General features: G+C 45.2%; 1 protein-coding gene across 7 annotated transcripts in view; it reads right to left on the bottom strand.

Moving 5' to 3' along the window:
- The window catches only part of FGFR2 (fibroblast growth factor receptor 2), a 118,874-nt gene that overhangs the window by 33,179 nt on the left and 62,450 nt on the right, over positions 1 to 23,245 (bottom strand). For 3 of the 7 annotated variants that reach the window (XM_064269223.1, XM_064269221.1, XM_064269224.1), the window contains 3 exons: positions 10,450 to 10,640; positions 9,167 to 9,314; positions 5,315 to 5,511 (listed from right to left, as the gene is read on the bottom strand). In XM_064269223.1, coding sequence (XP_064125293.1) covers positions 5,315 to 5,511; positions 9,167 to 9,314; positions 10,450 to 10,640 — 536 coding nt within the window. Of the gene's footprint in view, positions 1 to 5,314; positions 5,512 to 7,598; positions 7,744 to 9,166; positions 9,315 to 10,449; positions 10,641 to 23,245 lie in introns of all 7 variants that reach the window. The other 4 variants (XM_064269222.1, XM_064269225.1, XM_064269227.1 and 1 more) reach the window with 2 other exon arrangements.

Genomic DNA, 23,245 nt, shown 5'->3' with positions numbered 1-23,245 from the left:
TTCTGCTACAAGCCCTGCCCCCTGCTCTCCTATGGCCAAACAAAATGCTTGCGCCACCTTAGGCTGGGAGGCTAAGATAAAGGCTCCCGGCTTCTGAGTTGGGTTTAATTTTTTTACTCCATAACGAAATGTAGGTAATTAGGCAAGGCTGTTAACGGGATAATCACTCTTCTCCCTCAGCAAGTTTTCACTTCCCGAAAGCTCCCCCCAGGACCCCGTGAATGAACCTGTCAGAGCGAAGACAGTCCTGAGTGAGCTGGTTTGACTAGAGGATCTCAGTCAGGCCAGGCAGCCTTGTCTGTGGGAGGAGGCAGAGAGAAGAGAAGGACAAAGTGGGGGCAGGGGACGGTAAGCTGCCACATGAAAGGGCAGATTCCAGTGAAGCCATCCATGACCACTCCAATTTCCCAAATGTTTTCTGGAACCAGTGAGGTTTCATTAGACCATTTGATTGACCAAAACACAGAGAACGTTCCGAGATCATGGTGTTCAACCTGCTAGGTGGTAAACGAGCTTCTAGAAGTGGGGCTTCCCTTCCTGGAATTGGACGTGTTTGGTGAACATTAATTCATGGCCCCAGGGCCCAGCTCGTGACTCCCCCGAGCCCCCCTCATCTTCGTCGATTCATGACGTCCTTGGGAACATGCCATTGCCTTAAAGACACTGTTACCAAAGATGACCTTGAGTGCCTTTGACTTTTCTCTAGGTGTCAATCTACCTGTATCCGAGGCTGGGATGTTAAAACTGAAGTCTGAGAAAAATACCTGTGGCACCTTCTGGGGGAAGAGGGTGTGTCTCCCCACCCAGGAGATGTATCTGGACGGAGCCAACACAGAAGACAGTGTAAACCTCCATCCTGCCCTATGGAAGCTTCTGGATCCAAAGAAAGAACCCAATGTACTTGCTGAAAAACCCATTCAACAAAGGCAGCAACTCCACACACCTCCTTAACAAGCATTGCCCATTTCCTTTGTCTCCTTAAAACCCCCCCCACCCCCAACTGATTTGTGGAAAATTCATAAAAGTAAGCCCTCTCTTTGGAGCCCTCGTGGTGCAGTGGTTAAGAGCTTGACTGCCAACCAAAAAGCTGGCAGTTCGAATCCACCAGTGGTTCCTTCAAAACCCTACAGGGCAGTTCTACTCTGTCCTAGAGAGTCATTATAAGATGGAATTGACTCGACAGCAATGGATTTGGTTTGGTTTTTGGTTAAGCCCTTTCTTTAACTCAGGGATGTGGCAGAGGCTGCTCTTCAATGGCCCATGGCTGTCCAGGAGCAGCTGTGGCGACTTGTATAAGAACCAACAAGGTCACGAAGGTGCACCCTGCGGGCTGGCTGTCACCGGTCCCATTTAACACACCGGGCATCAAAGGAGCACAAGTAGATGGCCAGTGCCTAGCGTGATACCTAAGACCCAGCAAAGCAAGGAATGAGCCCCTGTCGAGGAAAACAGGAAAGGTTGTGTCATCCTCTCTCCCCACAAAAAGTTATATCTCTTTCTCCAAGTCTCAAAGAAACTGATGGGTAACGGGAAATGATCACAAAAAATTTCTCCTTTGGTACGGGAGAAAAATATTTCTATCTCATAAAACAAAAACTCATATGCTGAAATGTCCATCTTAAACCAGTAAACCCAGTGCAGATGAATAAATGTCAAGAAGCAAAAACTCATGACTGGATCAAAAACAGCCTCCCTTGTTCTAAAAAGAGAACAGTGATTGACAAATTGTGTGAAAGGCCGTGTCAGCTGGGGGAAGGGCGAAGGTCGGGGCCAAGAAGGCAAAATTCAGACTCCATCTTAAAGATGCTGAGTGCTACCTGCGTTACAGTGGAGGCTGGACCACAGCAGAACGAAAAGTGGTCTCATAAATGCCTATGAATAACCCACCCTTGAGACATCTAATTACAGGCTCACCTGTCACCAAGTAAAGGCACGCTTGGCATACCTATGGCATTTTCTCTGTCATCAACGTATCTGCAGGCCTTTCTGGGGCTTGTCATTCCAGCCACCGTCCAATAACCCTCTTTTATCCAGGTACCTGATAGGCATCTCCTTCTCCACCAAAGGGGCAGTGCATACTGACGAGGCACTCATCGTGACGAACAAATAAGCCATCCCATTTGGACGTATATGAAGAGCTGTGGTATGTCAACATTCCTGAAGTAAGTTAATCTCTCAGAGATTTATTTTCCCAGGGGAAGTGGCATTTGCCAACTTTCCCCTATTTCTCTCATACTCTTTGAGTCTACTGAAATACAAGGCAGTTACATTTCCAATAATGGCCCCGGAATACCTTCGGAGTACTTCCAGTGGGAGAAAGTCACAGGCCGTGTCTTACCTGGAACCTGGGTTAGACAAAGTACTCAGTAAATTATGATGGAATTGCATTATAAATTATGAAGAAGGGAGGGAGGAGGAAGGGAAGAAAGAAGGAAGGAACAACTCCATTACACGGTGGAAGTATGAAAAAAATGACCAACTTAAGTGGAGAAGGACAATGAAGAAAGGCTGAGGCCAGTGAAAAAGGAAAACATAACAACCATGGCTGAGGTCAAGGGGATTTTAGGGGCATCTGCCTCATGTATATCAAGAAAAAGAAAGATTCACTCCTAGGTAGGTACCCAAAAGAACTGAAATCAGGGCTTCAAACAGACACCTGTACACCAATGTTTACTGCAGCACTATTCACAGTAACCGAAGGTGGCAACAACCCAAATGTCCACCAACAGATGCATCGAGAAATAAAATGTGGTCTAGCCACAGAGTGGAGTATGATTCAGCCACACAGAGAAATGAAGTTCATGCTATAACGTGGATGAACCTTGAAAACATTCTGCTGTATTGACAAATCCACATTTTTGCAACAGACTTAAAAGAGTACCTTTATCATGTACTAAATTTTCATGTTTGGTTTTATTAGCTTATCTTTTATTTCTGCACCAACATCACAGTGTGTTTATAACTGCAGCTTTATAATACCCACTGACTGGACGGAGCTAGTCTTTCCTTCTCACTTTCTGATTTTACTCTCATATATTTTCCCAAAATAATTTTAGGGCCCTTTTATGAAATTCTAAATAGACTATTTTGATTGGGAGTGCACTGCATTTTAAAAAAATACTCAGGAAGCCTTCATATCTGTATAATGCTAAATTTTTAGTTCAAGAAGTCTTTCCATTTTAGCCACTTTCGTGCCTCTTATAGTTTTAAAATTTATATATTATTTTGCAAATACCTCCTCATGTGGTGACTCTCCAAATAGATTAAAAAAAAAAAACAGAAAGCATCATGCTGACTGAAATAAGTCGGACACAAAAGGACAAATACTGTATGATCCCACTTATATGAAATATATAGAATAGGCAAATACATAGAGACCAAAAGTAGATTAGTGCCTGAGAGGAGGGGAATGATGATGAGTTATTGCTTAAGGGGTACTGGTTTTGTTTGGGGTGATAAAGAGTTTCAGAAATAGATAGTGATGAAAAAACCAAAATAAAAGCAAAGGAAAAAGAACATTGTAACAGTTGCAAGGAAAAAAAAAAATAAGATAATGAAATGATTAAGGGACAATGGCCTGCCTAGTTAAGCCAAATTATAGGTTTGCTCCAGAAAGCAGCATTTTTCCCTCTTATAAAAAAATAACAGCGATAGGAACACACCACTCCCTTTTACAACTCCCTAAGGCTAGATGGTGGCCATAAGGATGCTGCCCAGAGGTAACTGGGAAGCAGGTAGGGAGCACCTGAAGGTCACAGCACTACCTGGCTCGACTCTCTCAGACTGGACTCTCTCAGAAACTGGCTCCATCATGGCCCCAGGAATAGCAGTGGGGTCATTTTAAATGACAGCAGCGTGCTTGATGATAAGGGTGACCCAATGGTCCCTTTTTTCCTTGCTCTTAGAACAATTTGGTCAATCGCCAGCACCTAACACACACTCTAAATTCTCTCCTCTCCTCCCCCTCCACGAAAACAGACCTGCCTGCAACATTGGCTTCAAGGAAATATACAAGGACCCATTCAGGCCAGGCTTTGGAGCTGGTTGAGAACAGCCAGATTCATGCCAAGATCATGGCTGACCAAGTCGTTCCTAATCCTTCGTAATTAATGCCTTGTCCAGAAAATGGCATCGCTACCTGAAGTCCCGGGAGAGGCAAGACTGGGATGAACCCCGTATTCCTCAAAGGGCATTTTAGAATCTAGAATCCTCTGAGGGACTTGTTTAAAATGCACACTCCCAACCCTACCCAGACCTACTGAACCAGAATCTCTGGCACTGGGACAAAGAATCGGCCATTTTTATAAGCATCTAGTAAAGTTTACTAAGTACACACTCAAACACAGCCAGCGACTTAGCCATTTTTATTTGCTGTTTCCAAAACATAACTTTGTAGGAACCAAGTTCCAAACACTTTTGTGGCTTTGCACTCACACTTGCCTTCCATCGGCGCTCCGTGAAGGCCTTTCTCAGGAGGAAAGGGTCAAAACACCTCTTCTCCACTCACCTTGGCAGGGCCTTGGCTTATAGCGTAAGTGGAGGCTCTATCTGGCACCATCTCCCCAAAGGAAAATTAAACCAACCAGGAGCCACACATAAGCAAAAAGTAACCATCAAAGACCAAGGCCAAGGTTATAAACACAATCTGCTGTCAGAGCTCCATATAAAAATCATTCCATCCCTCAATGCATGGCCACACCCGTGAATTACTGGTAGACAACAAAATATATGCATCAAATTCTATTTTCAGAATTAGAGGAACTGAGCTAACAATTCTGATTTTGAGAAATCCATCATGGACTGGTTTTAATTAAGCAGTAGTCCAGGTTCATCTCTGGAGTGCAGGTTCTGACCTTGATTTAAAAAATTAAGTCAAGAGAGCTAGCATCTTTGCCCTATATACTAGTGGCACCAACCCCAGCTGGATATTCCTGTCTACCTAGGAAAAAAAAAAAAAGGATTAAGTCTCAGGGGACAAAAGCAGTCCATGCTACCAAGACATCCACTGGATTTGAGCTTCATCCAACACACACAGAGGCATTTCCGGTCCTGCTGATGAACTCTCTGGATTCTCACACCCTCATCCTTTCTTGCCCTTGGAGCTAGACTCAGGTTGATCACAGCAATGCACCAAGACTTGACTTTGCAAGCTCCTAACACTAACTGGACTGCCACCCAAGCAGCACACTGGAGTCACTTTTGTCTTGAAGCTCACAGGAATGGATCAAATCCAAGCAAAGGAGAAGTTCTCAGGGCTGGCTGGGTCATGGGGGAAAAGTAAATTTCTTTAAACTCTTTATCTACTTTCTGTTACCTGTCTCCGCAGAGGGATGCGCTTGGTCAGCTTGTGCACAGCCGGCTGGCTGCTAAAGTCTGGCTTCTTGGTCGTTGTCTTCATTCGGCACAGGATGACTGTCACCACCATACAGGCAATTAAGAAGACCCCTATGCAGTAAATGGCTATCTCCAGGTAGTCTGGGGAAGCGGTAATGTCCTTTTCTCTTACAGGAGCTGGATTGTAGATCACAGGGTAGGGGGACAGATAAGCAGGCCACAGAGTTAGGACACTGGACTGATGCATCATACCACGACTACAGGAATCAAGAGGAGCTGACCAATGCCCAAGACGAGACAGGCTTCCCAAAAACTCACTGCAATGTGGAAGGGCAGGAGCCATAGGCCTGCCATGTGCCTCTTCCCTGTGCCTCTTCCTAACAAAGGGGAAAAACTAAGGGCTTCTCACTTTCCCACCAGGGCCCCAGCGGTCACTGTATCTAGTTTCAGCGGGCATCGGCAATCCAGTAAGCGGCTGCCACCACGTTACAAAGGGCAGGCTTTGAGGCCACATTCTGTTAGACATTGGGGTGGAGCAGGACAAGAGACCACACCCACAGCAAAAGGATTGTCTCTCATGACAATCTCTGATGCAAACCAAATTAAACATTCTTAAGTGGGACCAATGGCCACTTTAATTACTGAAGACACAGTGCTTCAGTTTTATTTGGACAGGCTCTTCCAAATGAAGACATGACAAGATGAATTACCCCACAAGAACACAGTTCCACATGAAATGAAATAAATATTCATTCAGTAGGCTGGTCCAAAAAAGTTTTGAATTCTTAATATACTCTAGCATATTATTCAATTAAACAAACAAATGCATTCAATATAAAAACTGCATAGAATTCATAATGTCCGTAATACAGAAAGTTTCCTTAATCAACGACCATTTACATTTTTGTGCATCTGGTTATGCTGATAAGTCACTATGGCTTTTCTCTTAAAAAAAAGTAAATGGCATGTATGTATACATACAATTACTTAATTTAGCACATTCTTATATAAAGTTCCAATAATGCCTTCTCCTTAGTTCTCAATGGTCAAGCTAAAAGCAGTGTATTTCCAAGTAGTATTTTATTTTTCTTAAGCTGCATTCTTTGTTAATGTGCTAGTACTCTCAGGCAAATTGGTTATAAAGTGCCAATCAAATACTTGCAGAATGCAACACTGCGGGTAACGCAAGCTCAATGTAAGAGGCATCTAACTGTTTCAAAGCAAATATTCACGGTGCAGATTCACAACAAAAGAAAAAAAAATGGATGCAATGGTATTACTTAAAGCTTATACATTTTAATCAGAAAAAAATATGTGCAAGATAGTCCAAACTCTGAGCAGCACAGCACAAAATGAAACAATCAATATATTTTACTAGATATAAAAGAAGCATGCAGGGAGGCACCGTACTGAAAATAAGGAATTAATAACTGGAGTGGAACATCGGAGCTAGCAAACCATAGTCTATGCAGGCAAACCATGGTCTATGCAGTCTCACAAAGGAAACGGCAAAGAGGCAGACACATAGAGCAGACAGCGACTATTTAGAAAGTTCAACTAGGACAGAGACACTGGTTGAAGATTCAGAGGCAGCCACATTTAGGCAATAGAGCTTCTCTGATGTTGATTTCTCTGTAGGGCAGAAATAACATCGAGCCCAAGATGGCAGGAGCATGCTTGGCAGTAAAAGCAAACTGAGAGTCCACTCTATGGCAACATGCAACGAGCCACCGATTCCCAAGGAAGGTAACACACTGCTTCTGTACACCTGCCGGAGACGTGTTTCCCCAGGTACCTCAACACGCCGCCATCAATTTACATCTCATTAAAAATAGAAAGTGGGGCGCAACAAATACAAAGAGATAGGGGACATTAGCAAACACGGGATCTGGAGTGAAAAAAAATTACTTTGATGCGTACAAAGCAATTTCAACTTCTTCCTTAAGAGACGGGGTTCACACATAGACTCAATGACTCACCAATTCATACATTGACTCAATGACTCGATAAAAATACGAGAAGATCCCTTCAGGTTTCAAGAGTGAAATTTTACTTGGTCATAAATTTGAGAATGGGATCACATCATAAGTGAAATTTCCAAGGCAACTTTCTAATCCCTGGGGGATCATTTTAAACATCTTTTTTTTTCCCCTTTATCATTATGCAAGGATAAACAGGGCCATTTCTGAGAACAGAAGCTGTGTTAATTTTATAGCAATCAACCAAGAAAAGGGAAAAACCAGGAAAGAAAGAGCGGTATATACCTGGCAGAACTGTCAACCATGCAGAGTGAAAGGATATCCCAATAGAATTACCCGCCAAGCACGTATATTCCCCAGCATCCTCAAAAGTTACATTCCGAATATAGAGAACCTCAATCTCTTTGTCCGTGGTGTTAACACCGGCAGCCTAAAAAACAAGGGAAGCAAGAGAAAAGGCTAGACGACACAGGAATGATTGTGGAGGGGGCCTGGAACCCCGAGGCGTCGTGCCAGGGGCCTCGGCGGGTGCTGGACCACCAGGAGACTCCGACTGCAGCCCGTCCACAAAGCCCACAATGAGAGACATGGACCGACACTGACCAGCTCACCTCCACCGGCCCGTCACCACATGGCTTCACCTCCTAGACATGCATGCAATCAAATGCATGGAAAAATCAACCCACAGAGATTCGTTGTCTTTGCCTTCTCTTAATTTTTAGATTTTGGGTGGTTTTCCAAACACGTAGCACTCGAAAGGCTAAGCTGGGTTCTGGTCCTATTGGCTGCAGACTCCCACCTTGAAAAATTGCCTAAAGGGTTGTGTTGTAAAACAAAACATGGAAGATAAGCTCACGTGGAGACCCTGCAGGACTTCCTGACCCTGTGGGAACCAACCAGGGCAGAAGATGGTCTTGGCTACCACACCCTGGTTGTTTCTACTCTTGTATAACTACCCTGACTAACAGAGGACTGAAAGAAAACAGAAACTATGGCCTCGGTAGGAACAAAACTGGGCTTTTTTGTTTTGTTTTAACATAAGCATCTGAATGCGTGTTCTGACAAACCATGAAAGTCAACCTTCTGCCTTCAATAGCACCCAGTAGCATATTCATTTATTAACATGAACTACCCTCAAATCTCAGATAGCAAGGTCAAGGACAGTATCTCATAAATAGCAGTTATGCAACCAAGGAATGCTGCTTCGCTGGACAAATTCTATCATGCCAGTATTTCTCTAAAAATTTGGGGTAGAAGTAGGCATGAACTCTGCTGATAGGCAAATGCCGACAAGTCAATAGGCACGCATGTGCGCGCTTAAAATGGTGTTTGTGTGCAGTAATGGTGGGAAATAAGCAGCCCAAACAAGACAGGCCAGAACCCGTTGCTCTTCAGTCAATTCCGACTCATAGCAACCCTATAGGACAGAGCAGAGCTGCCCCATAGGGTTTCCAAAGCTGTAATCTTTAGAGGAGCAGATCATCAGGTCTTTCCTCCTGAGCAGCGGTTGGTGGGTTTGAACCACCAACCTTTTGGTTAGCAGCCAAGTGCAGAGCCACTGTGCCACCAGGGCTTCTCTATAAACTAGAAGGAATGACTTATAACCAAGGGGAGGTGGAACATAATCTTTATAAGAAATGAGAGCAAGCACTTTGAACATTGTGGGCATTTTTCCATGGCTGCTGGCATTGAACCAGCTGCATCACCAAAGAAAGATGATTATAAATATACCAAGGCCACCAGAGTTATCCTATAAGCTGCCTGCAGTCTCCCAAAGCACCAAGTCTTTTCAGCTTCTATATTCAGCTTTCTTAAAAAAATAAATAAATAAACAAAAGCAAAAACTTTGTTACCTTGCTTTTTTGGCAGGACAGTGAGCCAGGCAGACTGGTTGGCCTGCCCTATATAATTGGAGACCTTACATATATACTCCCCAGCATCCGCCTCAGTCACATTGAACAGAGCCAGCACTTCTGCATTGGAACTATTTATTCCCGAGTGCTGGAACAGACACAGGAGAACAATATAAAGGCCCACCAGGAAGGACTTCACACTGTCTATGGTCCCACCACCAACACACCACAAGAAAACAAACTCCATGATGTCTAAACAGCAGCAGTAAAGGGCTGTGGGTTTAAAAAAGAACCAAATAAGGCAACTGGAGGAAGACAATGCAAGTGACCCATGGAGAGGGGCAGAAGGGTATGATCAGGGCAGAATGGGTTGACAGTTCCCCATGTTGGTTAACTTTTTCCAGCTTTTCTCATCAAAAAAAAAAAAAAATTATGTATATTAGCTGGCAAGAACACTTCATGGATTGAAGAGTTCTCAGTTCAGCTACCTATGATCCCATTGGGAGACTGTTCTTTTAAAGGCCATTCTCTATGAGCAACTAAATGTGGGAGACATTGGTAGGGCTAAAAACTAATATACAGAAAGACCTTCTGCTTGATATTATCATCTTGAAGAGCAACTCAGCTTGGGGAAAAAAAGAGAGGCTGATGCTACTAAAATGGGGATTTTCAAGGAGCTAAACAAGAAATACAACAGCAAAGAAAATTTCCTTGTTCGACACTTCACTAGCACAGAACCTTTGCTAACACGTATTGCCTAAATTAAGTGCGAATAAATTTCAAAGGTTAAAGGATCTTCTTTTAAAAAAGAAAACCTCAATCTTTTTTAGAGGTGTCTACTAAAATTTGATGCTAACGTCATATTAACCAAAAACAACATCAGAGCAACAATAAACATTGGTACAATGGCTAGCATTTCCAAAGCTTTCTCGTGTACTCCATTCCATTTATTCTGCCTAACGGCCCTGTAAGGGGGATAGGATCATTACCCCCACTTTTGTACATGTGCAGCTAAGCCTAAATGTCTCATCCAAGATCTCAGGGCTGAGAAGTAGCTGAACAATGCCAACTCCAAGTCTACTACACCTTCCTCTGGCCCATAGTTCTCTCCTGGAATGTTATCAGCAGGCATAATGATCTGCCAATTCCGTAACATACTCTACCAGCCAATTAAATAAAGAGAGTCAACTCTTATGAAATTCAGCAGGAAGTAAGAGGATGTGTGGCCACTCCTACTGAGTAGACCCCCATTGAGGATTCCTTCGAATTCAGAAAGTCCTCACCTTGAGAACCTTAAGGTAGGGCAGCCCGTCGGGCCCGTATTTGCTGCCGTTCTTTTCAACATGCTTGATCCACTGGATGTGGGGCTGGGCATCGCTGTACACTTTGCAGACAAATTCCACGTCACCCCCGACCACGGTGGAGGCATTTGCCGGCAGTCCAGCTTGGAGGATGGGCCGGTGTGGGGACCGTTCTGATGGAGAAAGGGGAGAAAAGGGGAGCAGAGATGGGTGGCAGGGGAGGGGGAAGAGATGAATATATGAGTTATGTTGTCCAGAAGGCTGTTAGTGAACTCAAGCCAAAAAGGCCTCAAGTCTGCTGGCTGACTCCTTAGAAATAACACTGCTGCCCAATGCATAACAACGACTTCAAAGGGGACCGCTGGAGTGCTACCCTTGTAAAAAGAGACTTATTTCGAAAACTGAGAAACGAACTTATTATATTCCAAGTTGGCAGTTGTCCACGGCCACCTAATGAACAAGGGAAAGATCTTATTTTGATGATCCAACAGACAAATGGTGAGGCAGGGGTGTTCTTTACCCTTCCATTTAGAGTAATACCAAAAACTCATGTTGACCTTCTTAGCACCAGGGGCAATGGACACAACTAACTTCAAGGTCACCCTGGATAACAAAAATGATTCCTACAAGCACAGTGTCTCTCTGGACATTCCTAAAATGCTCTGAGGAGACCGACGGATGTTTAAAAAGCACATGAACTAAAAGCTAATGACTAAAGTCATACATGGGCCAAACTAATGACTGGATGCATCTCTTTACCACGGAGTTTATTCCATTCATTCACTCATTTTTTTTTTCACTCATCCATTCATTTATTTTGATATCTATCAAATGCTACTTTATGCAAGGACCCCTGATGGTGCAATGGTTAAGCAATCCACTGTTAACCAAAAGGTCAGCAGTTCGAACCCACCAGCCTCTCCGTGGGAGAAAAGACCTGGCAGTCTGCTTCTGTAAAGATTACAGCCTAGGAAACTCTATGGGGCAGTTCTACTCTGTCATATAGGGTTTGCTACCAGTCAGAATTGATTCACAGCACCCAACAACAGTACACCAAGGTCCCTGGTGGCACAAATAGTTTGTTCTTGGCTATGAACCCAAAGATTGCCAGTTCAAACCCACCGAATGGCTCCGTAGAAGAAAGTCCTGAGGATCTGCTTCTGTAAAGATTATGGCCGAGAAAACTCTATGGAACAGTTCTCCTCTGTAACACATAGTGTCACCATGATCAGAATTGACTCAACTACGATGACTTTATTGAACCCAGGTACTGGATGCACAAGTAGACACTCCTTAGCTTAGTCAGATGCACTGAAAGAAATACCTGGAAACACCAGTTCCCACATCCTGGTGATGCTGTAGTTTGGCTTAAAGTAGGTACCATGGATCACTTCTCGGCCCTTACTTGCCTCTTCCTCTAGGGAAAAGTTCTCGACAAAGGAGAGTGCCTCTTGTCTTAAGCCTGCAAAGGCTGCTCTCCAGTTAAGAGGTGGTCTCTGAGCAAATCCTATAGAGGCAACCTAGTGAAGGTGTGTGAGCAACTACACACAAGCTCTTCAAAGAATTAAGTAACAGACAACCTGCTGTGTCTCACACACAAAGGCACTATAATTACAGCAAGAGCCACACAAAACCCAATCATTGGCCCATTCCTAAATATAACTCTATCCCCACATACTGACCTTTCTCCCTATCTCCCTGCTGCCACTGTAGGTACCACTGCCTTTAACCTCCAGTTTACAAAATAGTCTAGGGAAATGAGGGGAACCCAGCTGCCCAACAGACCTCCATGCTGCACCTGAGTATCCCCCTGTACTGGGCTTGAAACAGCGAATGAGAATGCTAGGTACCTAAGCCTTTCTATATTGGGGCCTTCCAGATTAAAATGTCATTTATGTCATTTAGTGGAATTTGTTGGACAAGAGCCAGACTATGTGTAAATTGATTTTGCTGCATAAGCCTGTTGCTGGTCTTTAAAAACCTTTTAAAACGAAAAAGTCCTAGTGGTTCCCGTTGGCACACTGCATTCCGGCATCTCCCATCACTTCACAAACACCTACATTTTCACATTATAAAGATAAGAATTTCAGAGCCCCCAAAGAAGTAATTCATTTGCCCCAGTATCACCCACGTAGCCCGAGCAAAGAATCCAGACTCCTAGTTTTTTACGAGCAGCAAACCTCAAAGCTAGGATGCTGTTCAAGAATCACCAGAAATCCTCACTCTTTGGCTGATGTTGCAACCCACAGATGTGGGTCACGGAGAGCCTCCCCCTCGGGCCTGGCAGCCAGCCAGGTGCCATCGGTACCTGCTTGTAGCTGACAGTGGCCATGGTCTGGTTTAACCGTGCTGGCCCCACCCACATGTGAAGGATAGAGTTAAGCAGACATGTACACACACACACACACACACACACACACACACACACACACACCCCTTTTCTCTCCCCACCAGCCCTCCTACCAAGAGATTGAGCATCTCAAAGGAAAGTCATCTTCTGGGCTGGATACTGCCAGCCACACTCACAAACTACACCCTTTTAAGTAGCCCTGGTGGCACAGTGGTTAAGCACTCAGTTGCTAATTGAAAGGTCGGCGGTTCAAACCCACCAGCCGCTCTGTGAGAGAAAGATGCAGTAATCTGCTTCTGTAAAGATTATAGCCTTGGAAACCCTATGGGACTGTTCTACTCTGCCCTATAGGGTCTCTGTGAGTCAGAACCAACTTGATGGCAACAGCTTTGGAAGTTGTACTCTTTTATACAGAGAAGTGAACTTCAGGCATCAATTCATTCCTTGGCTCAGTTTTCCAGCTTTGCGCACGTGTGGTTACGTGTTTGTGTGTTTTAAGGTAAGTATTTACAGAGAACCAAAATATTTATTCTTAGAAACAAAGGCACTATAAAATCTGAAATGTCATAAGCCAGATCAACTGAATTTCAAACCAAGTCCTTGTTCTCAGGCATGCTTGTTTCTAATAAATCGTTTCACAAGCAAACATTGTACGTGTAATACAGAATAATGATGCCCCATTAACAATGGGCGCTTTCAGGTTCCAACATCTCTGGCCCCAGCCAGCCTTCCACGGGGAACTTAGTCACTGGGGCAACACTGGCAAGGGCCCCTACAGACCTGCAGTCTTGTTTTACTTGTGGTCATAGTGCTGAGGAACTTGAGTTATTAAGTTATTCCACTGCTATCTGGACTATTTTCACACACAAAAAAGGAAAAAGGCACCACTTTCCCAACGGTTTCATATTATTACATTTGCAAATTACAGCATACCAAATGTTCCCCGCTTGCAGTCTTGAATTCATCTTTTCAAATTTTCTCACCTTATACAAAATAACCTCTTAACCACCACCCCCAAATCCCCCTCGGCGCTTTCTCACTTTGGGCACAAAAACTGCAAGTGGAATCACCCTGTAATAGAAACCGTACACCGTCTTCCAAAACTTATTACAGCTGCCTTCAGTATCAAATGAAACCTTAGAGAATGTTATTTAAAATGTTTTTTAAAAGTCAGTAGGCCTCATGTTTCGTTTCTCCACATCAGGCTTTGATTTCCTTTGCAACCTTATTCCCTGCCCTTAAACAAGTCGGAGAACGAGGCCTGAAACTTCTTGGAAGGGGTCCCAGGATGCCAGCGCGGCACAGAGCCATGCTCCCCTTCACAAGTCTTTCGTGAGCGGTGTTCCCCTGGTGTCCGTCACACTCTGAAGAACAGTGACCCAGAAGTGGACAACAGCGCTTCGACTCCTGTTTTCACTTCTGAAAATCTGAGGCAAAGGCAGGGAAAAGATGGCGGCTGAGCAAGCAGGCTGGGCAGTGTAGACAGCGCCCCCTGTGGCCGGGCCCGGCAGGCACTGTGTGAAGAGGGCAGCGGGGTGACGCCTCTCCAGACAAAACCTCCCCAGAACCATGCCAGGCCTTGGGCAAAGGAACCACTCAGGTTTGCAACTTCTCAGCCACAAGCTGATATAGAAAAAGAATCCATCAATGAGTTATCTCTGGATGAAAGAATCAGGCCAAGTACTGGCTCCTCTCTTGTCCTCCTTTGTGATAACAAAAATCCTATCTTCTCCACCAGGCAGGATTTACAGTTTTACGCACAGCTTTCTTACAGCATGTTTAGTGCTCAGATATTATAGAAAACAGATTTTTCTTTGTACATGGGGAATGAAATAAATATATGGAAAACAGAAAAGGTGGCACACAGCTAACCTCTGATTTTTTATTGTGGTTTTTTTAAAAACATATATCCTGAGTTCAGCAGGTTACAGATATACAGCACAGGAACATGAAACAGAATGGGTGCCTTTAAAATGGTGATTCTAAGGGCCCTGTCTGGATTCTAAACCAAGACAGAATGCACAGCCGCCCGAGAGGGTGCGGCTGTGGCCCATGGAACAGTTGGCGGCACTGCTGGAATGAGGTTCCACCAAAAAATGCGTAGTAAACACAGACTGAAGTGCTTAAAAAAATACATCCTCTCCCCCTGGCTTTCTCTCTTTCTCACTTGTGCTCGCCCCCTTTTTTAAGTGCTCCAAATTAGTCCACTTTACAAAGCAGAAGGTTCAGCCCCTAAGAGTCCAAACGTTGTGGCTGATGCTCTCAAGTCCTGGTCTGTAGCTGGGTGCCCCAACTCAACTCAAGACTGCAGAAGGAAAACAGTGCCTGCTTCATTCCAAGAAGTAATTATCGAGAGAGAGAAAATACCTGAGTGACAAAGAATAAATCTTGGTTAATTGGCCACTGAAACTTTATAACATGCCAGTCCTCCTCTGGACATAATAATATGCTTGCTCCTCATAGATCTACAACTTTTTGCTCTGACGTGGCAAAGGCCATAAAAATTGTCCACCAAGCAGAGCGGCCTCAGGTCTGCAGGCTCCGTGAACATGCATCCCAAGGATCAGCAGACGACCCGGTTCTTAAATTACACCTATAAATTAATCAAGCCCAGAGTCATTGGTTTCCTAACACACAGGTCTCCTAAGTATTTCTCCCCAAACGTGAAGCCACACTTGCCACAAAGAACCATTGCAAATGCCACCTGCTCTGACAGCAAACCACGAAGAGACTCGAATCATGTTGAGTTCCCAGTATTGACCTGGAAGCCATCCGTCTCCTGCTCATTTAAGGAGCGTGGATAATCTCGCTGGTTCTGTCTTTAAATGAAAATCAAAATTTAATTGCCCTTCCTCCAAAATGACAGTTTCTTAGCAACTCTGAGGGGCTGGATACGGAAAGAACATCCTTTGGCTTGGAGGACAAGTGAAAACAACTGAGAATTCTTCTTTACTAAGAGCCTAGCCTAGCTTTTTTTTTTTTCTCAAGAGTAGGCGGTGGTTGCTTTTGTTGCATAAAAACACACTAAATCAGTTAGCATGAGGCATGGCTATTAGGAGGAGGAGGATCAAAGCCCTGTGAAGTCTAAGGAGCCCAATAACCCGCTAAAGACCTCACGCTAATTACAATTAGTAGAATGAGTTAGTTCATTGCCCCGTCAAGACTCTGCCTAATGCACCCAAACCCGACAGCCTACATTGAGTTAAGTCCTGAGTTTTGTTTTGTTTCCCTAAGCTTTCTGCAGGCTCTGGAGATCTGCACAAAAGAAAGTCAGAACTAACAAGGCTTGGTAGGAAAAGGTTAGGATGATGTTATAGGGTGAAGTTTGCCCTCCTCCCCAAAATATATGTTGTCAATCCTAACACTTACATCTGTGGAAAGGAGTCCTGTTGGCACAAAGGTTAAGTGTTCAGCTGCTGACCAAAAGGTTGGCAGTTCAAATCCACCCAGCGGCTCTGAGACAGAAAGACCTGGTGATCTGCTCCCCCAAAGATTACAGCCAAGGAAACCCTGTGGGGCAGTTCTACTCTGTTATGTGGGGTCGCTCTGAGTCGGCATCCACTTGATGGCAACAGTTATTAGTGTAGGGTGTGTCTTAAACTTAGCCACTTTTGAGAGATAAAAAGAGATCATGCCCAGAAGCAAGCACAAACCAAGGGGAAGATAAATGCCACATGGAGATCTCCAAGGAACGCTGAGAAGAAAGCTACAGAAGCTGAGACAAATTTTCCCCCAGAGCAGACAGAGAGAGCTTTCTCCTGCAGCCAGCGCCCTGAATGTGGACTTCTAGCCTCCTAAACTGTGAGAAAATATACTTGTTTGTTAAAGCCACCCACCACTGGTGGTATTTCTGTAACAGCAGCACTCAGAAGCTAAGACAGATGGGAAGGAGTACTACACTTTCAGAGAGCACCCAGGGGTTCATAAGAAGGTGTTCTGGCTTGTTGTCTTCTAGAACAGGCACTCTGGAATTACTTTAAAAAAATTTTTTTTAACTCGCATTTTTGGAGAAGGCGAATGGAAAAGTTTGCTGCCCTTCAAGCCTCCCAGATACAGCCTCTTGATTCTCTGACTTTGTTCTTTTCGCCCCTTTGCTGTGTGGTTACCCAAGTGTTAATGCCTTCTACTTGTAAATGAGACTCTGGAAAGTTTGTAGACTTGGGCTGGGATTCCAGCTCCCTCTAAAACACACACGTTTCTTCCCAGGGACAGCAAAGTCAGTGGACAGGAGCAAGCTCGTTCGGGGGGCAACAGGAAGAGTCTTCTCTCCAGCACCGAAGTCACAAAACGACTTAAGGAGGCTGCACCATGTGAAATGCGAGGAGCAAAACACCTCTAATTCCTTTGTCCTTGCTCAATGAGGTGGAGAAGTAGAGTGAGGAGCTGGCTGAGGCTCAGGGGCCTGGAAAGGCCCAAGCAGGTGGAGGCAGAGTGCCTTCCCTAATGAATGTCACGACGATATTATTTGGCTCAGGGTTGAATGGCTTCTACCAGCGGGGTGTCAATTTGGGTCTTGGGCAAATTACAGGAGCAGAGCTTTATGTTATTTACACCTCAAATGTTTAAGATGCCCTGAGCTCTGAGCCTTCAAAAAGTTCAAACCAAACTGAAGGCTTCAGCGACTACAAAGTTACGCCAAATTTGGGTTTGAAAATGCCTTTTCCTTTTCTTTTGTTAATAGAGGAGACATGGCAAAGGTCATATAGAGGGAGCAAGTCATGATATATTTTTTAAGGTTGTGGAAAACCTGCCTTCTCGATGAGCTAAGTATATTTATCTTGTCCAGTTTACTAAATGAGGGCTTTTCTCTCTCCTAGCACAAAGACGTTGCACAAGGTCCCTATATTATGCTTGAGTTTTGACACTGATGTAAAACTCAGACGTCAGTCTCCCCGGGCTCCCTCCTGAGGAGCTGGGGTAAACACAGCTGAGAACAATCACACTGGGGGAGCTACATCACAAGCTCAGCACCCCACCAATTGCCATAGGGTGCAACAGCTTTCAGGAATGCAAGATTATCAGCTGGTGTCTGCTCGGTTGGGTTTCCTTCGTGGGAAGGACATGCTGGAAAGTTTAAAAAGAAAATCCAGGAACTAAACATTAAACACACTCTCGTTACAAAAGCTGAGCTCCTAATTAGAAGATCTCCTCCAAATGATCTGTGAAGATGAAGCCAAAAAACAAACCACCAGGGAGCCCCCGGTCAAAGGCAGCTCCATTCAATACAAAGTTCCTTAGGTTTAAATGCTCTGCTGTCTATCCAAACGGGTTCCCGGGTGGTGGAAATGGTTAATGCACTTGGCTGCTAACCACTGCTACCCAAAAGGTTGGAAGTTCGAGTCCCCCCAGAAGCATCCCCGAAGAAAGGCCTGGCAATCTACTTCCAAAAAATCAGCCACTGAAAATCCTATGTAGCACCTTCCTACTCTGACACACATGGGGTCAACCATGAGTCAGAAGTAGCTTGATAGCAACTGGTTTTATTAATCAAAAAGGATCCAGCTAGTCCTCCTCTAGAAATCCTAGAAAAATATTCACACTGATAAATATATTCAAAGCCTGTCATTGCAGCTTTTTTTTTTTGGTCATTGGAAAACCAAAAAGAAGGATACAACTTAAACGTCCACCAGTAAGAGAATGATTATACAAATTATACTAGCCCTGGTGGCATAATGGTTAAGAGCTCGGCTGCTAACTAAAAGCTCAGTGGTTCAAATCCACCAGCCGCTCCTTGGAAACTCTATGGGGCAGTTTTACTCTGGCCTATAGGGTCACTATGAGTCGGAACTGACTCGATGGCACCTAACAACAACAGTATTACAGAAAAGCACAGCCATTAATAGCACTGAAGTAGATCAGTATGCACTGACATGGAAAGATGTCCACGGGTTTCATCAACTTCCACCATCTAAAAACTCTTTCTTCCGAATCTAGAAAAATCTATCATGCCAATCTTTCAAGATGGCTTGTTTTGCTCCTGGTGTGGTTCAAATAGAAGTAAAAGCTTTCGGCCCATGTGAGCAAACAAGAAATGCCTCCCTCTGGTATAAACATCATGGATGTTGAACAATAAATCCTGTTTAGTTTTCTTGGAGACAAAACTCAGACACTGAAAATACAGGCGATTCTAGATACTCCTTAGTACAGGCATCACCTAAAGAGATGAGTCCTCCCAAGTCACAAAAGGCTCAGATCAGAATTCCCTTTCTCTGTTCACTGCCCAAGCCTGATGAGATGCCTCAAACCAGCCTCCAACCAAACCCCTCCCACTGAACATTCAATGATGTTCCCACAGACAGCAGGTTCTCTTGATTCCAACCGGTCAAAGTATAAACTCTAAAGGACTAGTGTCTCTCATGTTTCTGTCTCAGCCCCGAGTATACGCCTAACCAAATAAAATGAGGACTTCCTCTTTCAAATAAGGTACAACTTATAAAAGATCCTTCCAGAATAAAATCCAGTGCTTGTCTCTTAACAGATCCCTTTCTTCCTAATATGATGGGGAATATATGTTTGGGCTACAATTTGATCTGTTGATTTGCACTTATTTGGGATGGGCAGAACTCCTGTAGGCCTCAATGGAGAGAATCTTACACATGGAGAGACTCTGGAAGTCTCCATTCCTATTTATCATCCTTACACCGTGGCAATTGGGGGTCTTTTCCCCTGTATAATGAGAACCCCAAGAGAACAAAGCCCACGTGTCTCCTCTCTCGGCCATGTACAGTCACTCTGACCCAGGTACTCCGTAGACGGAGGGTTGACTGACACACACAACAAACAGTCTCTCTGCTAGAGTGTGCTATGCTCCCATTTCCTCCCTCCAAACCAAGACAATGAAGTTCTCATCAGTTCGTCTCTCTCTTTTTAAAAGGAGAAATAGAATAACCTCCCTAGCGCAACACCAACGCCCTTGACCATCTCTACCCCCACCCCACCTGCATTTTTGCTGTCGAGTTGATTCCGACTCATAGAAACCCTGTAGGACTGAGTAGAACTGCTCCTAGGGTTTCTAAAGCTGTAATCTTATGGAAGCAGACTGCCACATCTTTCTCCTGCAGAACGGCTGGAGCCCAGCCGTTAGCAGCCCAGTGCTTAACCACTGCGCCACCAGGGTTCACTCAAAGGTACAGCACAAACTCTCAAAGTTGCCCTTCCAAATCTGAACCTGTTCCCTCAGCTGGGAACACATCCCTATTACCACATTAGGTCATTTCTGCCCTCCCTTCTTCTCCTTGACTATGAAAATGGACTGAACGTGAAGACTGTGACCACAGCTGTGGGATGTTCTAAGGGAGGAGGAATCCACAAAAACAAACCAGTGCATGTATCATTTAAAAGAGGAAGTGGACGATGGCATTTCTGCACTGCCATCCTGAGGCGACACGCATGAACGTCCATCCTGAGGGGACACACGCATGAATGTCCCGGCCGGGACCTTTCAGTTTGTTAACATAACCGTTCACTGAAGCTGTCTGCATAGGTGAGTTTACAGAGAAACTCGGCTGCTTTCTTGCTTCAGAATTTGCACTATGTAAAGAGCCACGGAACTCCGAATATAATACCTCATTAAACTCAGCACATACCACACGCTGAGAGAAATCTTGCTAAGTCCTGGCGCATTACCGGGCTCTGCGCACGCCATCAATGAGTTTATGTCTTCATGCCAAGCTTACTCACCCAGGCGACAGTAGCAACAGCTTTTCCCGGGGCCCACCCCACCTGAACCATCTCCAGATACAGGGAGGGGACCCTCTCTTTACAGAACCCTATATGGTATTGACTTGACAGTGACACTTCTACAGCCTCATTGCCCCCACCACAGGCTCAGCGCCAAAGATCAGACCAGAGATCAAATATCAGCCCACCTCCCAGCCACCTCAGCCAGGCCCCCTGCCAGAATCTAAAGCAATCAATAAGGTCTCCTTCTTCCTCCACGCTGGGGCAAAGGGCAATGGATGGCTTGCAGAGAACATGGCAAAAACACTGATAACTGCAAACTCCTAGCATGCTGTGTCCATACTGGCTCTGCCCGCTCCGACCCCTGGGACCGGGCACCACATAGGCACTGCCTGCTCTGGGTGCCTGAAAGGAGAAACTTCTTAGTGGGCCCAGGGCTGCAGAAAAGCATTGATCTGCCAGCCAGTCACATCTGGGGTGATCTAGCCACCCACTGACCAGTCCTCGCGTATTGGAGCCACCAGAAGCTCTGCAGCCACCAGAAGATCATTAAACAGTAGCTATCTCTGATAAAAAAAAAAAATTTTTTTTTATCAGAGAAAGTGATGAAATTTGTCCTTTATCAGGGATTGGCGGAGTGCATGTGCCTTGGCCTAGAAGTACAAGAGCAGCCATGTGACTGCCTAATAAAACCCACTACCATTCATGCGAAAGAGCCCTGGTGGTGCAGTGGTTAAGCGCTCAGCTGCTAACCAAAAGGGCAGCAGTTCGAATCCACCAGCCGCTCATGGAAGAAAGATATGGCAGTCTGCTTCCGCAAAGATTATAGCCTTGGAAACCCTATGAGGCAGTTCTGCTCTGTCCTATAGGGTCGCTATGAGTCACAACTGACTCAACGGCAATGGATTATCATTCATATGGTACTATTATTTAAGAAGCACTGCCCCACCACAACCTCATCCTCCCCACAGGAGGAAAGCATGTCATTATTCCCAGTTCACAGAGGAGGGAACTGGCGCCCAGAGGCCCCGTGACTTTTCCAAGGCCATAGAGCTGTCAAAGGATGCAATTCCCTCCAGAACCTCCAGAGGCGCTACCTGGGAAGAAATGGAGCGCTTTAAGGGTTGGCTGGGGTAGCACTGGTTTGGAAGAAAGAAATGGCCCCTGGCGCCACAAAAACAGCAACAGGAATTTGCTTCCTACTCAATTTCTACTCCACGACTCCGTGTGCACTAAAGAAGCCCACTTCTAACGGCACTCTCTGTGCCCCATCTATTACCTGGCAGGCCATCTCGATCCATTCTCAGTAGTGGGGCTTTCTGATTGCAAGATGGCACAACTCTAAAGCTGGAAGGTAACCAACCAGCTTCAGGAAAAACACAGGTCTTATATTCAGAGAAAGAAATGGCAAAGAATAATTTGGCAGCAAGATCATGAATCTGCAAAACTCAAATGAGACCTGGTCAGGAAGCCTCTGGGTCACAGAAGCTTCAAGTCCTGACCTTGAGGGGCTTATGGAGTGGAGGCTTGGGAGTACTGCCTAGAAAGTGAGAGCCAAGTGGCCAACGGGTTAGAATCCCTGAACAAGCGGCAGGGTGTAGCTTAAATGCCACCCCCACAGACAGCCCTCACCACATCCCTCGTCAAAAGGAAAAACAAACACTCCCTCCAGAAGTGTGATGGAAACCAGGACAGAGGTATGGTCTCCATCAAGAGCAGGTGAGCAAGAATGGTCCTCATTTTGACAGCTTCGATAATAAAATTATGAGCCAGGCCACCATGTATTCAACTACTTAAATGCTACTTTGTTCAAGCCCAAAAAGAAGTCCCATGTCACACTCAGAAAGTGTGGCTGGGGGGCCTCTGAGGTGCCCCAGCCCCATCCTGCCTTTTCACTTTGCTCGGCAATCACACCAGTGCCTTTGTCTTCCCAGGATGAAGCTGCCCCGAGCAGTAAACAATTTACATAATTTCTCCTTCTCCCACTGGGGACAGATGGCAAAAGCCTGGGGCCAGGTGTCAACTCCACCATCAGGCTTATCAGTCAGAGCTTGGATAAAGGCCTCTTCGTTCTTAACACATACCTCAGGCTGAGTAGCACCGGGGCGGATTCCTTCAGGTGTCAGGCCATGTTCCATCATGTCTAGGGCCCTGAACTCTCGGGAAATGCGATGAGTTAGAGTAGATTTATTATGTTACAGCCTTGTTGGCAGCACTGTGCTGGGCAAGTCGGGGCTGGTGGTGAGGTCAGGGTGACCCCCGCCCAGCCAGAAGGGGTGTCCATGATGGGCCCACTGTGCTACTCCCCACCTTGTTCAGCTCTCGCCCCAGGGGAGGACAAGTTTCTGGAAAGTTAAACTGATAGGGGAGAGGCCATGGCTGGCCTCGGCAACACAGAGGGCACCGTTTTCACCTCCCCACACTCCACTCTCCGAAAAAACAAATGCCAGGTGAAAAGCTCAATAGTTACCTGATGGTCTCTGGGGGTGCCGAACTGAACACTCAAAAGGAAGAAAAGGTCTTAAGTCAAAGCTAAATGCCAACATGAATGAGGGAGAGCAACCAGTCTTCTGAATCCTTCAATCTCAATCTATCTCCCTCCACTCTCATTTTTCCCCCAGCAAAGAACAGAAGAGTGGGGGTAACAGCAGCACCTTCTCAAGGGTCTGTTCCATCCATCAGTCACTGCTGGTCAACATCACAGTAAACACAAAATGAAGACGTCAGCATGTAGTACAAGGAACACTC

The sequence above is a fragment of the Loxodonta africana genome, chromosome 16 (genome assembly GCF_030014295.1).
Source record: "Loxodonta africana isolate mLoxAfr1 chromosome 16, mLoxAfr1.hap2, whole genome shotgun sequence".
Classification (NCBI taxonomy): Eukaryota; Metazoa; Chordata; class Mammalia; order Proboscidea; family Elephantidae; genus Loxodonta; species Loxodonta africana.
Note: the sequence above shows the minus strand (reverse complement) of the source record. Positions and strands in the feature narration are given on the sequence as shown.